Source organism: Netta rufina, assembly GCF_964035555.1.
Source record: "Netta rufina genome assembly, chromosome: 16".
NCBI classification, from domain to species: domain Eukaryota; kingdom Metazoa; phylum Chordata; class Aves; order Anseriformes; family Anatidae; genus Netta; species Netta rufina.
In genome coordinates this window covers 9,821,270-9,837,938 of record NC_140140.1, presented here as the reverse complement: position 1 = coordinate 9,837,938, position 16,669 = coordinate 9,821,270, and the positions used below count along the sequence as shown (strand labels likewise).

Here is a 16,669-nt window from a genome sequence, read left to right as displayed (position 1 = left end):
GAGAGCAGCTGTGACCCCTGTGTGTAATCTGCTTTGAATACTTCTGGTGGGTGCAGACTGGTGGGTGCAGACTGATGACAAGGACAGGTGCTTTGGGGCAAGCAGGTGGGGCTTACAAGGAATTTAACAGGCTATCAAAGTCTGTTGCCATTGGCTGTCTCTTAATTTTAGTTAGGTAGTAAATCTATTAATGGGAAAGAAGGTACATTTTCTTTTTTTTTTTTTCCCCATCTCACAGGAGCTATGGGCAATACAGTGAGTGTCCCAGAGGAAGTTAAAGAAGACAGTGCATGCCCAGTGATAAGTTATCAGGTAATCAAGAGCTGGCCCTTTTCATCTTCTTTGACTACAACTTATTGAGAAGTCAATACTTTTCAAATGTCCTGGTATGTCTAATTCTAAGAACTATTTTATCTGGTATTTCAGGCTCTACCTGAATCTCCTACCAGTGTCAAAAATGGATCCGCTGTATTTGTTCAGGCTCATCCTCCTGCAAAGAATGGTGGAGGTATGTACCGGGCAGCATTTATGTCTCTTTTGCCACCAGACAGAGAGAGAAGTTTATGCTGGAACAACAATAAATGGTGATATACAGTCTCATATTAAAACATGAGACTATATTTTGATTCTTACCTATGAATCAACATATGCAGCTGCTCAGAAACTTGAGAGTTAAAATATTTCAAAAAAATGAAATAGGAAATTAATTCCAAGTCCTCAGGAATCTGTTTAATTATTCTAGGAGCTTGGTTCTGCTTTTGGTCCCCCAAAGGGGTTATTAGACCACAGAATTTGGTTAGCATGAAGTATGATAGTATAGGCACATTTTGACACTGGTCCCTTTCAGGGTGTCCTGTGATAAACTGCTTCTGCTGGGGTTCTGGAGGAAATTGTGCCTCTAAGAAGTCTCTGAGGAGTCTCAGAGCACAAACTGGGGCATAATGTGTCAATGACACCAATGCAAGGATGAGCTGGCTTGTTAGCAAGGCTCTGTGTTTGTGGGGGATGCGATGGGAAGCTGTTCTGCAGGATGGAAGGAGGCAGAAGTGCACGTTTCTGAGGGAGAGCAAGTTGTCTTTAAATAATTTCATGGCATCCCTAATGCTAGCAGGGAGTTACCAAGTGAGGTCATTGTGCTCAGATGCCAGACTGAAATATCTGCTAGTGTGGAAACTGATAGTCTGGAGAGGAGATTATCAAAAAACAAACAAAGAAGTTACTGAATGTGTCTAAGAATGTAGATCTATGCAGGCTAGAAAGTAAATATGTTAAACTTTAAAACATTTCCCAGCTTCTGTGGAGGAGTAACTTCCAGGGGGCAAATGTCTGCACTCTTGGTCAGGATGCTTTCCTTTGCCAAGCCCATTCTCAGTCAGAGCAGCATACACAGAAGTCTACTTTGCTCTCATTTTAGAGGTAGTGCGCCTTGGAGAGAGAGGGGCAAGTCTGTCTAATCTGCAGTGGTATCTTCATAAATAAAATTCATCTGTCACTTTAAATTTTCTAGAATTGAGTTATGGCACGGTAGTTTAGAGAGCTAGATAAGTGAAAGCTAAGAATGTAGTACAGCTGAAAATACTGCCAGAGGTTAGTCTTATTTACTAGAAGTTTATTCAAACTGTGTCATAAAAGACTAATGTAACCATGACCACCTCTCTACTGTTACAGGACGTGTTGGATGTTATTCACCAAGTACCTGGGTAACCGGAGCATAAGGGTGGAGTTTTCTCTTTATCTGTACATTAACAAAATCATGTTGATATGCCCTTGTGTGTAAACTGGGGGTGTTAGTCTGGAAGAATGGTATCTAGAATGGCTTGGTTCTTGCACAGTGCTTTTTTATACTTTGTAAAGAACAAAAGGAGAGAGATATCAGGTACTTTTGCAGGGGTGTGGGTACATCACTGCTGAGTTAGTACATCCCATTTCAGACCTATTTCATGGTGTACATAACAGGACACCAACCAGACTTTCAAGTGATGGTAAAGCTGAACCTTGGGCTCCCCAGGGAGAGGTGCCTGTCAGCAGCTGAGACTGCTTTAAATGTTCACATCCTTTTTTGAAAATCTGGTGTGAAGTATATGGCCTGACCACTAAAAATTGGGCTGAAAAATTGGGCTGCAAACAATCTTAAGAAGTTGTCTCCACGTATTCACGGGCAATTGCTCTCAGCCACAGATGTGTCTCTCTCTCTCCTTGTCTTTCAGCACCTCATTAATTTCTCCTACTACCTCTTGTTGGCTTTGGAGCCTTCTTGACCAGTGTTCAGCAGTGCTCATTTGTAGCAGCATTGCTACATTTTACAACACTGAAGATCCAGCCAAGTTAATTTTGTCAGTGTTTTCCTCGTATTGGATTTATTTCTGTTCTCAGAAAATAATGAAAGCCAACTATTCTCTCCAATCTCTGTAAGGAGAGAAAAAGTTCTACTACTTGTTGCTAAGAGAAACTTATCAGACTTGCATCTAGTTAAAAAAAAAAAAAAAAAGAGAAATAATCAAGATAGGTATGGGGATATGTAGATGGTACTGATTACAGTTCAGAATCTCGACTCTGTGACTAATTTCTGAATGTCATCTAGCTATAAGAAATCAGTTTAAATGGTTGTCCACTAAAAAATAATAGCCTGTAGTTGTGTTTCTGATCGTGCAAGCTAGCAGGGTTCTGGGCAGTAAATAAAAGCCAGATGATTTACACTGTCTGAAGTCTTAGGAAGTAAATGTATGGTGATTTGTTTCTTTTAAATACATAAAAGGAAGTATGTTTTACTTAAATGGATTACCTAATTAATGTAATTATTAAACTGTTTTATGTAGCAAGTTGAAAAAATTGACTGGCCTATGATAATATTACACATATTTTAATTTTATTAATGTTTAAGCAGCAGTTAAGTCATTAACTATGTAGACAGCACTGAAATTGCACTAGTTTCTATAATTTAATCAAGGCATTGGTGATAAAAAAGTGAATGCTTCTTGGAAATAGAAGTTATTCTTATAGAAAATGTAGTTGATATTTCTATTAAAAAAATACAGCAATCTATTTTATATCCATAAAGTAAGCATTTCTAGAGAAGACAACAGAGCTGCAAAAGGCAAGTGAAGCAAGAGGATTTCATTAATAGATGTGTGTTTGTGGCCTTTGTCTTATTAGCTTGCATTTTTGTGATTGGTAGTGATCTGACCATGTGCTCTGTGTTAAATAGTATAGCTGATAAATGAGTCTATGAAATCCATATCTGCTAATATAATGGGGAAAAAAGTAACGCAGAGAACTAACTTAATATGACTAGGGGAAGTAATGTTATTTGGAAGGGCCCCGTAACCATCTGCTTCACATCTGGGTGAGCAGATTGGTGACTGGTTCTGTGCTGCTTCTGCTCAAACAGGCTGACAGATGTGTGGGCTCAGGGATTCTTTCCATTGCTTGCCTTTTCTGCTTCTGATTACCAGGGCTGCAGACGTTGCACAGTGCTATCATCCACCTTCTCTTTCTGAAAAGCCATTGAAGTAGTAGTGGTGCCCTTACTGCTATTTCTTGACATCTTTCTTCGTGAGCAAAAGGATAGCAAATTTTATCCTGACTTCTTAATGTTTTCTGATGGCCTTTTTGAAGAAGTAATATAAGTGCTTGGTGGACAGAACTAGCAGGAGCTTGTCTCTGGGATTTGCACTGCACAGAGTAGAAAAGTAATATGAGGACAAAATGGGGGGGAGGGGAAGTTTGTATTTAGGTGGTACTTACATGCAGGTCCTTAAATGACCTGCTTAATAATGCTCATGAACAGAAAGGTTGCACAGGGAAGAAAAGTTCAGTTAGGTGCAACGTAAGTCCAGAGGATAAATTAGTTTCAGCAATTTTTTTTACCAGACTGTATCTAACACACGTGAGCATATTGCAATATCTGTCTGCCTATACAGTGTGGAATGCAACATATTTTAGTTTGTTTTGCGGTTGTTTATTCTTTAAAAAACAACCAAAAAAAAATCACTGCAATTCTCATTACTAGTTTCTTTCCCTCCATATCTGTTAACATCACTGAATCTGCTAGGTAAATGTCAATGTTATATAACTTTGTGAAATTGTGAAATTATTATTCTTGGAGCATTTATATGCTGTCAACATTATTTATGTGGGACAAGAAAGATTGGAAAAGAATATTAATGTATTTTTTCCTTTTAAGAAAGGAGGGAAAGTCTTAATTTGGAACTCTAATGCTTCTGAAAATTCATGTAGTCTCATCACAACACTGTTTTTTGGCTTTGTTTTTTTTGGGGGGTGGGGTGGTGTCTCCCATGCAAACATTAGATGGATTTTTTTCTGTTGTCCAAAGCATCAATAGCAGAAAACCTAGCACTTATTTTATGGCATGTCCTTCACACAGTAGTAGCCCATAGCAGGAGATATCTGTGAGGACCTTGGCAATTAAAGCTCTTCCTCATTCAGCAGCTAAAAATGAGTTGCTGCGCAGTTTTTGATTAAAAAAAAATTATATGTCAAATCTAGCACAGAAAAATATCCTTAACTCTAGGGTGGTCTTACACAAGTTGGACTTTGCAGCTGAAATACTGTTTTTTCTTTTTTTTCTTTACATATCCTGCTGAAGTAAAGGGAAAGGAACGATAAACCTGTAGTGTGGTTATCTGTTGATAAACACTTGACGGTGAAATGCCTGTGTAGTAGTGGTAAGAAATGTAATCTCACAGCAGTGCTGCAAATTGTGCGTTGATTTTAGTTTCAGAGCTGTTATTAATCTTATTCAGGGTGAAGTGCTTTGATCCACTTGCAGAAGTGACCTAGAATATTGGAGGCTTTGCTTCTGTTCCTAACTCTGCTTCTTGCAGAGTAATTTGGAAAAGAATGGTACTTCTGTGTTTAAAAAAAAAAAAAAAGTCTGTCTTATGGCTGTCTATCTATGAATGAATGCAACAAATGGTGTGCTTTTATTATCAAGGGTCTGACAGAGAAATGGGATAGTGGAAGCCTCCTGGGTGGGTACAGAGGTTTAAAGTGCTGTAAAATAGAAACAACTGAAAGGAACAAGCAGTTGGGATTTGAGTTCAAGTGCCAGTGAACTTGCTGAGAGGTGGGTTAAGCTTCAGCCAGCTAATTGGGAGAAATCAGTTGGAAAAGGGCGTCTGTGAAGGTGTTCCCAAATCTTGTGGACGTCATTGTGCATTTACAGGCAATAGTAAGGACTTGGTTAAAAATGAATCCCTTTGTGGGAATGAAAAGAGGCTGAAATGGAAGTGTTGAGGGGTTGGAAAACGTTGTCAAAACTGCAAAATTTTCATCCAAACAACGTGATTTCAAAAACTTTCTCCACAGTTTGCTGAGAATATGGCATGAGTCAAATCCTTCTGTTCAGCCCACCACATGAATGTCTCCTCTCTGGTGGTAGGATCTGCCTTGCCTGGTGTCTGAGCAGACTTTCCCTGAAACTGTTTGAACTGTTTTGACACAAAAGACATGCTGCAGAGCTCATGCCAGTGATATTTTCCAGGTCTTTCATTCCTTCTATGATAATTAGAGATAAAAGGAGCTTGATAGGTTCATGAGCTACTTTTTGTTTAGTTGGTTTCTTCATGATGAGCTTATATGTCTATTTTTATACTAAAGACAGCTTTTCTGTACTTCATTTTTAATCTATTACATAAAACAGGAGTTCAGCATTTATTACAATTATTTTCCAGTGGATGTTTTTTTTTCTACTTTAGCTGGGGAAGGGCTTGCTTCTTTACTTCCTTCCCAAGTTTCCAACTATAATTAGAAGTCAGTGCTTCAGTTCTTTTCTCATAGTACTACAGGAGGCTTAGGAAACTGACGCCTAGTGGCCGTGACAGATACAATGGTGGTAAAATAGCTAATTATTTGTACCTTTTCTTTGCATGTCATTATGTTGAAATGGGTGTTCATGGAATATTGTAGAAGAATATTAGTGGCAAACGAGTCTTGCCAGCATGAGTCATTTTCTTACATGAATAGTAACAAAGAATCCAGGGAAAGAAATTTTCTCTATTAGAGAGCACAAAGAAATGAAAATTTATTACCCTGGACAGAACAGGATGTACTGATGTGCTCTCACCCCTCTGCATGCTTGCATATGCACAAAAAAACAATAAGAAAGCAAATGTCAGACTGAAAATGTTGGAAGCAGAGAAGCTGAGAGGCAGCCCTCCTGGTGGCTGGTGAAGTGCTGGCCTCAGTTGTGAATCTTGCAGCAGCAGGCCTTGCTTTGTCAGCTGTTGCTCCTGCTGCTGGAGAGTATTTCAGTAAATTCACTTGATGTAAATGCTGGCATGTCAGTTTGCAGTACATCTTCTTCTTCTTTTTCTTTTTCTTTTTCTTTTTCTTTTTCTTTTTCTTTTTTTTTTTTTTTTTTTTTGGAAGCCCCCACCTCCGGAAGCAGGGACTTCCAGTCCCTGGATGCTTGCTGATGGGAACCGGGCAGTATTTGTGGATGTGGGCTCTGCTCTTGTTCTGCATAGAGATGTGGCTAGGAGCCCTGAGCACGGCCACAGGAGGAGAGCATGAAATGGATAAGGACACATGTTGTACGGTGCCTGCTGCTGTCTGTTATGCAAAATCCTTGGTGGGGAGGATCAGAATGTTAGTGTAATTCTGCTGTGAAAAGCGAACTGGTAGTTTTAGAAGCTGTGATTATTCTGTTCAGTTTTCCTTATCATGAAAAGGAATTTTAAAAATGAAACAATGCTGAAAGTGTGTACTGTGGAAGACAAGCATTTTAGTCAAGTTTTATTGGCAACTAGGGTTTCATTTCTGTTACAGTAAAATCCAAAGGGCATAATATTGGCTAAAGACAATTATAATTATTTAAAATGATTTCTATTTTACACTGAAACCAGCAATTTTTAAATTAATATTTAGCAAGTCAGTTTGAGACTGACAGTTTAGCACAGCTATAATTAAGTAGACCTAAATTTATGCTTGAAATCTGTGCTGGTTAATAACAGGGAAAATAGATACATATTCCAGTCAAAGCAGAGAATAGAAGCTCAAAATGTAAGATTTACCTCTGTACAAGATTCTTCTTGTTTTCAGGGGTTTCACACCACATGAGCAGTCTGATTTGGCCTCCCATACACAAAGCAGATATAAGAGATTTTTTTCTCATTTTTGTCTTCCTTTTGTCTTCTATAAAGCAAGAACCTACTGTTTCCATATGCACATGCAGGATTAGGGATTTTCACCTCAGCTGTCTTACCAAACTGCAATTGTAATAAAAATCATAAAATATACTTCTAAGATGAAAGACTTTTTAAATCTAAAGTGTAATGGCTGTGAGTACACAAGCAGGAATTACTTGAGATTTTTTTTTGTTTATTTGGGAAAGAAATGTGATAGATCCATATTGCTTGTGGGTGAAAAAAGTCAAAAACAAAAGGATAAAAGGCCTTGTTCAGATATGATTTGTAACTATTCGAATCAGGCTTAAACTAACCTACAGAAAATAGAGGAAAAAAGTAGAAACTCTACTATAGAGAGTAGGCAGCAAGGCAACAGCGTTGGAAAAATGAATGAAGTACGTTGTGACTGCACAGGCCTTGGGGAATTTGGCAAGCCAGGAAATAAAATCAGTCCTCTCTGTCTCCAGTCTTTATTTATGTCTAGTTTTGACAAAGGAAAGTGTAATATTAATGTAAAACTGTCTTAAGTTTTATTGATGCTTTCACATATAATGTATTTAATTGGAAGGTAACATATTCTCAGATGAAATGAAATCACCCAGTCCACTCGATTAAAATGCTAAAGGCATCAGGGCTGTTTTTTTTTCTTTTAGCACGTCTGCCAGGTTGAGCGCTCCAAAACCTCAGCCACGACCTGACACAGCTGAGCAGGGGCTGTGTAGAACATAATTTGCGCCAACATCAGTAAGGAATGACAGAGGAAGGAAAATCAGATGGGCAGGTCCAATTGATGAGCTGCAGCTCGTGTTTAGTGCAGGAAAACAACGGGGTCCTGAAACAAGCCATGCTGTGTGTGGTCCTCCCTGGGGCTTCACGTTCCGAACTACTTAGTTTATTAAGGAGCGAAGTGACCGCAATTAATTGTACAACCCGTATAACTTTGCTGTGTGGGATAATTGCTCTTTTATGCTTGTTTGCAGTTGATGCGAAGGCAAGTGTTGCGCGGGATAATGCGGCCGCTTCTTCCCCAAAGACAAAGGAGCAGAGCGCCGGCGCTGCAGGCGGGGAGGTTGCTGGGAGCACTGCCAGCAGAGCCCTGCCATCTGCTAAACCCCTCTCTGTCTTTGCGTTTTCATGGTCTGTACCAGGGCGTACTGAAGATCCAGCATCAGACTCATCAGTTGGATCGGCAAAGCTTGATGTCAGCTCAGAGGCGCCCAACGTGAACAAAGCGCCAAGTGACAGCACGGCCTTGCCCACGGCAGCTGCGCCACAGCCTGGTACCCATAAAATCCTGGCCCAGGCCCAGTCAGCATCAGTGCCTCACCACAGCAGCCTAGCAGCACCTGGGATACCTGACGGAGAATCTACAGCCACACCGAAGCCAAAACAAGTAAACTTTTTTGACAAGATCTTCAAACTGGAGAAGGGGAAGGAAAGGAGCCAAGAGCAGACTCCCACCCAGAAGGAAACAAGGGCTTTAGACGCTCCCGACGGGTGCAGTGAAGTGCAAGAAGCTGCCAGATCACAGAGAACTTCAAATGGCATCCCACCGGGGAAGGCAAGTGCTGGGTTAGGAATTTCCATGTCACACTTAATGACACCTCCTAGGAATAATGATTATAGCCCAGGACAAACTGATGTCATGGTGGCTCAGTGAGTGAGTTGGTTTTGCTCTTAAAATTATTGTAGGTAACCCCTGGAGGGGTGGCTGGGAGAAGAACCAATGGCAGAGCAATAATAACTCTGATGCCTGCTCCATGGCTCAGTGTTGGCACCTGGCTGAGGGTTTCAGTTCCTTTGCATTGCTGTGAAAGGCATAGGCGAGGTAGCTGTGTTCGTGCTCCAATAGTCTTAATAGTGAACATCAGCCAGCTACAGATGAAGGCAGAATTACCTGAAAGCAAAATTGTTTCTTGTACTTGATGATTTTGGAATTTGATACTGAATGGTTTGAATAAATTAGTATAAGATGGTCACTTTTCTTGAACAATAGCTTATTGTTGCATCCTGCACATACCAGCAAAAGGAATAATATACAGTAACAATTTCTGTGCTCTTTGTGACTTTTAGTCAAACAAATACAGTCTTTAGAAATGATTTTTACAGCAGAATGCAATATAGAATAACCTATCTGAGAGAGCTTGCTAGTCAAAGAAAGGATCTGAAAATAGGCAGGAATTCAGTGTGGTTTGTTAAGCATCATGGATGGAAATTTGTTGCTGCTTTTAGCAGTAGCCACTTTGTAGCCCTAACACTTGCATTTTGTCTAAAGCAGAATGGCAGGTAGTAATAAAGGAGCGATTTTATTCAACTTCTTCCTTGTTTATTCTATTATCATCATAACCAACTGGTCAGACCTAATCCAAGCCCACAGTAGTCCTATGTTACTAGGATAGATGAGTGTAACATCTCAGTTGTTAGATCTGTCACTGGTATAGTTCATTGACTATAGTAAAGTTTCTCTTCAGCCCGGGTGCATACCCAAGGCAAACACTTTTTAAGGACAGCAGGATAAGATTTTTATACCTCCAGCAGAGTCTAATATCAGTAAATGCACTGGAGGATTTATTTTCAGCAACTACTGAAAATGTTCATCCCCTGGATTGTGAACAAGTAGCGTAACTCTTACTAGTCTCACTGGAATAGTGTCAGTCCATACTACCTGGTGATCTAGCTCAAGCCCTGTCCAAACCAGGAATGGGAGGAAAGAAATAGTTTCATGGATTCCCTATCAGAATCTGTGTGTAAGTGTCATTCTAATGAGAATTAGTTTTATTGTTTTAGTTCAGGCTTTTAAACAACATTTGCTGAGTAATCACTAATGCTTTTAATAGTGTTGAACACTTGAGGTGAGCTCACAGGATGCTCACTGCTTGTACTGACAATGCTGCAGGTTATCCCCAAAGGCCTCTTCAATTGCTATTCTTTGTGTGTTTTTTTTTTTTCTATTTTGTCTCCTCAAAATTGAAGTTTTCATTAGTTGTATAAACTTATTGCAGTATTTTTGAAAATTAGTTTGTAAGACTTAAATGTTACACTTTTGACCCCTGCATTTCAAAGGAGACACCCATCACCAGTGTCTCTGTTATGTATGTGCCTTTAAAGAATTGGTAGTCTCAGCCTAGCAGAATATCAAGTGTTTCACTACAGAAACAGAACTGGGTCAATAATACTGAATGAATAACCTATTCAGTGCATTACTGCCACATCTATTTGCAGCTATAAACTAAAGTTTTTCAGCTTTATAAACTCCCCATAGATATTACTGACTAATACACACAAAGGATAAATTTTGCCTGTGGCTCACAAGAATAAAAAATGGTTATAAAATATATATTTTATATACAAATGTAAAATTCATAATTTCCAATTTTGCTGTGATTGTGAACTACAGACTGTGAAATGTTATGGTTCATGCTGTGTAAGTAGAACATCTAAATTTGATTAATTTTGAATTCTGTTCTATTTTTCATCTTATTCATATGCTGAACTTCTAATGGGGATAATAGGAAATCCCAAGCACTAATCAGCTGTGGGGTGTTTGACATGTACAAGTATTTGCATTATCTTAGCACATACAGCAGCTTTTTTATGCCTGGTGCCTTCTTGAGCACAGGTGTCACACTTAACAAAAGTGTCTGTACATCTTTCACATGCATGCGTAAAGCTGGAGCATTGAAAATGTTTGAGGGCTCATAAAATCAGGGTTTAAGTTAGTATACACGGGTCCTGAAACTATATAACAACATCGAGTTAAAATTTAACCTTATCCTTAGGCTTTCTGTCTATAAGCTTTGTCTTTCATTCCTCAAATATACAAAGGAGTATGTGTTGGGGATGGGGGAGAGTTGATAAGGACCTTTTCTGGGAAAGATGTAGCAGCAAAACACTTCTGACGTGTTGCCAGATCTTAACTCTGTTCCTAAAACAAAGGCTGTGGCTCTGCCTTGCAGCACAGTTGCCTTCTGTTTCCTCTAAAGTTGTTCATTCCCATGTAGGATGGAGGAATGACCAAATCTAATTTAATTGCTGTTACTGTAGTAACTTCAAACAGTTACCAAATAATCATACTAAAAATCCAGATATTGCTGCCAACATTTTATTTTTATTTTTTTTTTTGTGGATTATGGCTTATAGTATCTGTAAAAGCTAAAGAAAAGTTTCCCTGAACTGGGTGCCAGCACATAACAAATAACATTGCTGGTAAGTAAGAGAGAGACTCCACAGTTGTAGCTCGAGCTGCACAAACATTCTGTGTTTGCTGAACCACTCTTTATTTTTGTGGTCTACAAAACTACATTCAGAAGACAGCATAATTAAAACAAGGACAGAATTCACGAATTCATGAAGCATTTACTATGTAAGCCAAAGAAAAGATAAATTATATGCCTGAAATGTTTCACTGAGCCATGATTCATACAAACAAAAGTGCTGGCAGGAATATATTCTTTTGATATGTTTTTCTAATGACTGGACTAAAGCTACAGTATAAGTATTTAAGGTGTTTATTACCCCCAAATTTGGCTCCCCAAAGAAATGAATTGAGCATTTACACAGGAACTGTTAACTTCTAATGTCAGTTTTCTTCTTCTGTTATTTCTGGAGTTTTCTTTCATTATTATTTGCCTTCGGGACTTTGCACAGAATATTACACAGTGAGCTTCTGGAGAAGTTTTTGTGGTTGTTTGGCTGTGGCTTAGAAAATGTGATATTGTAGGACTTTGCACTATCTCTGCTTGATTTTCACACTGAAGGCCTGAGCCTGTATTCCTTCCTGCAGTGGTATCCCTATGAAAGCACAAGATGGATCACATTATCTGTCAAAGTCCAGATCTGTCTGTCTAGCAGCAGTCTTGGCTTGGGAATTCTGGAGTAGGGGCTTCTTGTGCCATGGGTCACTACATGGCCCATTTGTGTTCTGCAAGCCTGGAGGGATTTTTTCGATGGCTTTGTGCCTGAAGCTCTGCATGGTTTGCAATAGCTGCCACATCTGGACAGTGTGGCGATAGCAGGAGATGCATTTCTAGTGCTGCCAGTCGTGGTGACTGTCACCTCTGCAACTGTTTCAGATTGTATCTGCTGCTAATAATAACTGTTTGTTGTAGTGTCTAACAAAAAAGAGCCCTTCCTCCTAAACAGCATGCACCTCAGAAGGGTTTATACATGTGTGAAAATAAATAAGTTTATTTTTCTTTGATAGCATCAAGTACTTTGTTAATGAAATTTTGTTTAGCAATGTATATACTGCTTTTTGCTTCTTCAGTCTCTTGCCTCATGTTTCTGTTGCCCCTTTGATATCTGAAATACAGCCAGCATTTTTCATAGAACCAAAGCTCTTTAGATGGCATCCCCGGAGGAAGGGCTTCTGGAGCTGGTGTGTCCGTGTGTGTCTGCATGGGACATATTGTTCTTGGAACGACTCAGGCCTGTAGCTGGCAGCTGGACAAAGTGGCGTGTTAGAACCTTTGCGAGCAACTCCTAAATAGCCTGTTGAAACCTTCTGAACTACTGTGCTGTGTTTCTTCATGGGTAAATTTGGAAAATGGTGGGTGGAGAATTAAACTGAATTCTCTTCTTGCAAGTCAAACGTATGTTTAACTCCTTAAATGCTGCATTGAGACTGGCCACTCCACGCTCATTTTTCCTGATCCCAAATTAGCCCTCTGAAGATTTAACTTGTCTGTGTGTTCATTCTCCTTCCTTCAGTGACCTATAGAAATGTAGGGTCTTTGAAAATCCTATATGAATACTGCTTTTAAATTCCTTGGTACAGGGAAAAGAGTCATTGGGGCATCTAGTGTCCTAAAACCTGCTCCTCTAGTCACTGCTTCCTAACTGAGCAGGTGTGTGCTTCAGTCTAGCTGAAGATAAGTTCTGGAGAAATACAGAACTGCTATGATGGTCCATTCAGTAAAATTTCAATTTTCCTACCAAGGTCACCACACTTCACTGCTCTAATAAATGCAGGGCTGGATCTGTCAGTTATAGTACAAACAGATAAACAAAAGGGAAAAGTGTTGTTGATAAGACTTGGATATTAATAATTATGTGTAGTGCTCTTTAAAAGGAAATATTGAATTGGACATGAGAATTTGTCTCAAGCTGTTCTGTCCTGCAAAAAGTTTGTGTTGGCTTTACCTGTGCAGTCTGAAAGCAAAAGTGTCCAGAATGGCAGGAAAAAAAAGTGCAGAAGGGTGCCAAGCTCTCCAAAACTGGTCTAAATGTTGTTTGTTTTAAAAATAAATAAAAATAAAACAGACCCTTGTCTAGGTTTCTAAATAGAAATTAAGTAGTCTTTAAGAATATTGCATACATGTGAGTGCTTGAGCACTGAGAAACTATTCTGGGGCTCTGGTGAATGTAATTCCAGGAGGAGAGGAGACAACTATCTGTCTCAGAAGAATTACTTTGTGGTGGTGTTGTTTTTTTCTTTTTAACCTATACCATGTTGGTATTTACTAGATAAATTATTTCTGGAGTTGCAGAATAATAGGGTGTCGGAAGCAATCTTTGTATGGTACAATCAGACACTGAGCAAGCCATCAAAGGCTAAAAATCTCAGTGTTTGTTCCTATTCACAAGTTCAGCCTTGAAAAGAGAAAAGCAGTGTTGTTTAGGATGCTGTGTGCAACTTTACTTGTGTTTGTTATACTTGGTAGCTCAGAACAATGTTCCTCCAATCAACAGCAAATGCTGAATATATTAGAAAAGAGGGGAAAGAGATGTATAAATGCTCAATTGTTCTGAATACGTAGGCTGGAGAAATATGGTTGGAATTAGGGTTGTGACTTTGAGCAACATAATGCAAGTCACAAATGTTACTTTTGCATTCCACTGGAAATCAAGCAAGCTGGGACTGAGGAAACTGCCCCATTTTTTTTTTTTCCTTCTAGGAGATAGATGACCGCAACCGAAGCGACCTACGGCAGGACTTGGCAAGTGGCAACAGTCTTGCTGCTGAGCAACCTGCAAAGTCAGAGGTAAACCAAGACAGCCCCCAGGCAGCTGCTGCAGTGGACAACCACTCCGTCATGAGTTTCTTTAAAACACTGGTAAGCCATTGCTCTCCTCTAGGTCTTAAGGCTATGTCTCAAAATGAGTGCTTGTAAAAACCCCTTGTGGATGTGCTTAGCTAAATGTAATGTGCTCTGTCATGAACACTGAGGAATAATGAAGCCAAATAGATGTTTTAGAGAATGGCATGAGATGACAGATGTAGGTATGGTGCAGTTTTGATAAAATGATGACCTACTCTGAGAACTTCCTCTGCTGCACAAGTACTTGTAAACTTGTAGGTATTTAGCTGTCTTAAATATTTTTTGCATGTTTAAATTTTGATTTGTAAAACCTTGAAGTTCATTTTCATGGATTTTTGGTTGTAGAATCTTCAATAACGCTTTTCCTCTAGATATTTTTCATCTTTGCCACTGCCTTTAACTTACTCTTAAGAAATGTTTGTCGTAGAAATTTTCTCATATGTGAGAGGGGAAAAAAAAAAGTACTTTCACCTCTGTGCTGAGGGGAAAAACCTGCTAGTTTCAAACAGATGAACTTTCAGATCTTTTGAAAGATTGAGCTGGGTATGACTGTTTTTTGTGGTGTTTTTCCTCAAATATATTTAAGGTCTCACCAAGCAAAGCTGAAACCAAAAGTGAACCTGAAGACAAGGTAGGCAAATTTCTTGTTCTGTTACTGGTCACTGTTTTTTAACACAGGTATTTATTCTTCATTGTATTGCCTCTTCCCCTACTGATGATATCATTTGCAGTCACAATTTCAAATTTATTCAGGTGGAAAATATTTTAAAGGAAGATGAGTATGAACAGTGTGATTCCTCAGATCAAATGGTTTAGTTAAGATCAGATTTGTAGCATTTCTGTGAAGTTCATGAGCTGGTAATGATTTTGGCTGTTACTCTGACTTGCCCTTGATCTGAAGAGTCCTTGCAGTGAAACCCTCCTGAGTCCACAAAAGCTCCATTTTCTCATAGAGCTGAGCAAAGTGTATCATTCTTTGCATCCTGTAATGCATGTGCTCATCAATGTTACCTCTTTGTACATCTGCAGTACTGCAGAAAGGACATATGAGGCCTCCTGCCTACAGCAGCTTCTGGATTATTTGGGCAGGGGCAGCACAGCTATCCTGCCCCCCATCTCTGAGTGTGGGAAGATGGGGAGGATCATCTTTGTGTTGAAATCAATAAGGAAGAGTGGGAAGCAGAAGAGAGCTCCCAGTGCTTCCTCTCTGGGACTCCTCTGGCTGAAGCACCCTTGTTTGAACCATGCTACAGTTGGAGCTAGTGATCTGAGGAGAATGGGTGGGCAGAGGTTGTTTTTGTGTTTTGTTTTGTGTTTTTTTTTTCATATATATATATTTCTTTTTAAATGAAAGTGAAAACATAATCTTTTAAAATGGAAAAATGTAGGTGTTTAAAGTATTTTCCTTCTCCCTTCTTTCCCATTGTTAAGCTAGTGCCAAAGCTTGTAATTGCTTCAACAGAAGCAGGAGTTTGCCAGATGATCTGTATTAAACTGCCTTCTCCTCCTTCAGTGTTTCATTAGCCTACAGGCATGTCACTGACTGTCTCATTGACTGGGAACTCCCAGATTAAATGATGCTATAACTAGAACTGAAATATTTTTTTCTTCTGCAATGCTTGTGATAAAAATTTAAATAACACAAAGAATAAATCCCCTCCCCCCCCCCCCCCCAAAAAAAAAAAAGTTATTTCCATGCATCTATTAGGTAACAAAACTCACTACCTGCATCAACATTTGTTTTCTATCCCATTTTTATCCTTTGTCCTATTCAATCTTTATATAGTACGGTACTAAGATGGTGAATATTTTTTTACAGGACTTTGTAAGTACATTCAATTTTTTTAGCTCAATTCTGGGAGCTGTTAATCAGGGCTGATCTTTAAGATGTCCAGAAAAGGTGGTTATCAAATTGCACTGTTTCAGTGAGGTTTGTGTCTCTTTCAACACATTGTGAAAAATCCAGCTGTTCAGTACAGTTTGCATAATTTATCATGTGCTTCTGTAGCAGGTAACTGATGCAGGCATATCATAATTTGGAAACAAATATGCTGTTTGGGTTTGGTTTGCTATCACACCTGTGAGGGTAAACAAATCCAGATGACTAGCAGGATATGCAACCTTTTTGCATAGAGGTTAATGGGAGTTGCTTTTTACAAAGAATTTCTTTATCTTCACTAGTGCTTTCCTGACACAAAGAATTGAATTTTCACTATATTCAATAAAAATACATGAAAGTGTATTACATACATATGTAATTACATTACATATTACATACATGTCAACAGCCATAGAAAATTTGCAAATTTTATAGCTGATAAGTATAATGAAATAATGGTCAATTCCCCCCTGAAAAAATAATTCGTCTTTAACAGATGTGTTCTCAAGTGTGGCTTTCTGCCTCATTCAGGCTGAGCCGTTCCCAAGTGCCAGCTTTTTGGCTAGGTTGGTTGGCACAGGGGCCACGATGTATTTAAGTAA

The 16,669-nt window shown here is 39.1% G+C and overlaps 1 protein-coding gene across 1 annotated transcript in view; it reads left to right on the top strand.

Annotated features, from left to right (window-relative positions):
- Positions 1–243: 243 nt before the first annotated feature.
- BCAS1 (brain enriched myelin associated protein 1) overlaps positions 244–16,669 on the top strand; it is a gene marked incomplete at its 5' end in the record, with an annotated part of 43,144 nt that continues 26,718 nt past the window's right edge. Inside the window, 5 exons of the mRNA XM_084296749.1 lie at positions 244–312; positions 427–508; positions 8,129–8,709; positions 14,045–14,203; positions 14,775–14,819. Of these exons, the coding sequence (XP_084152875.1) occupies positions 244–312; positions 427–508; positions 8,129–8,709; positions 14,045–14,203; positions 14,775–14,819 (936 nt within the window). The remainder of the gene's footprint in view (positions 313–426; positions 509–8,128; positions 8,710–14,044; positions 14,204–14,774; positions 14,820–16,669) is intronic.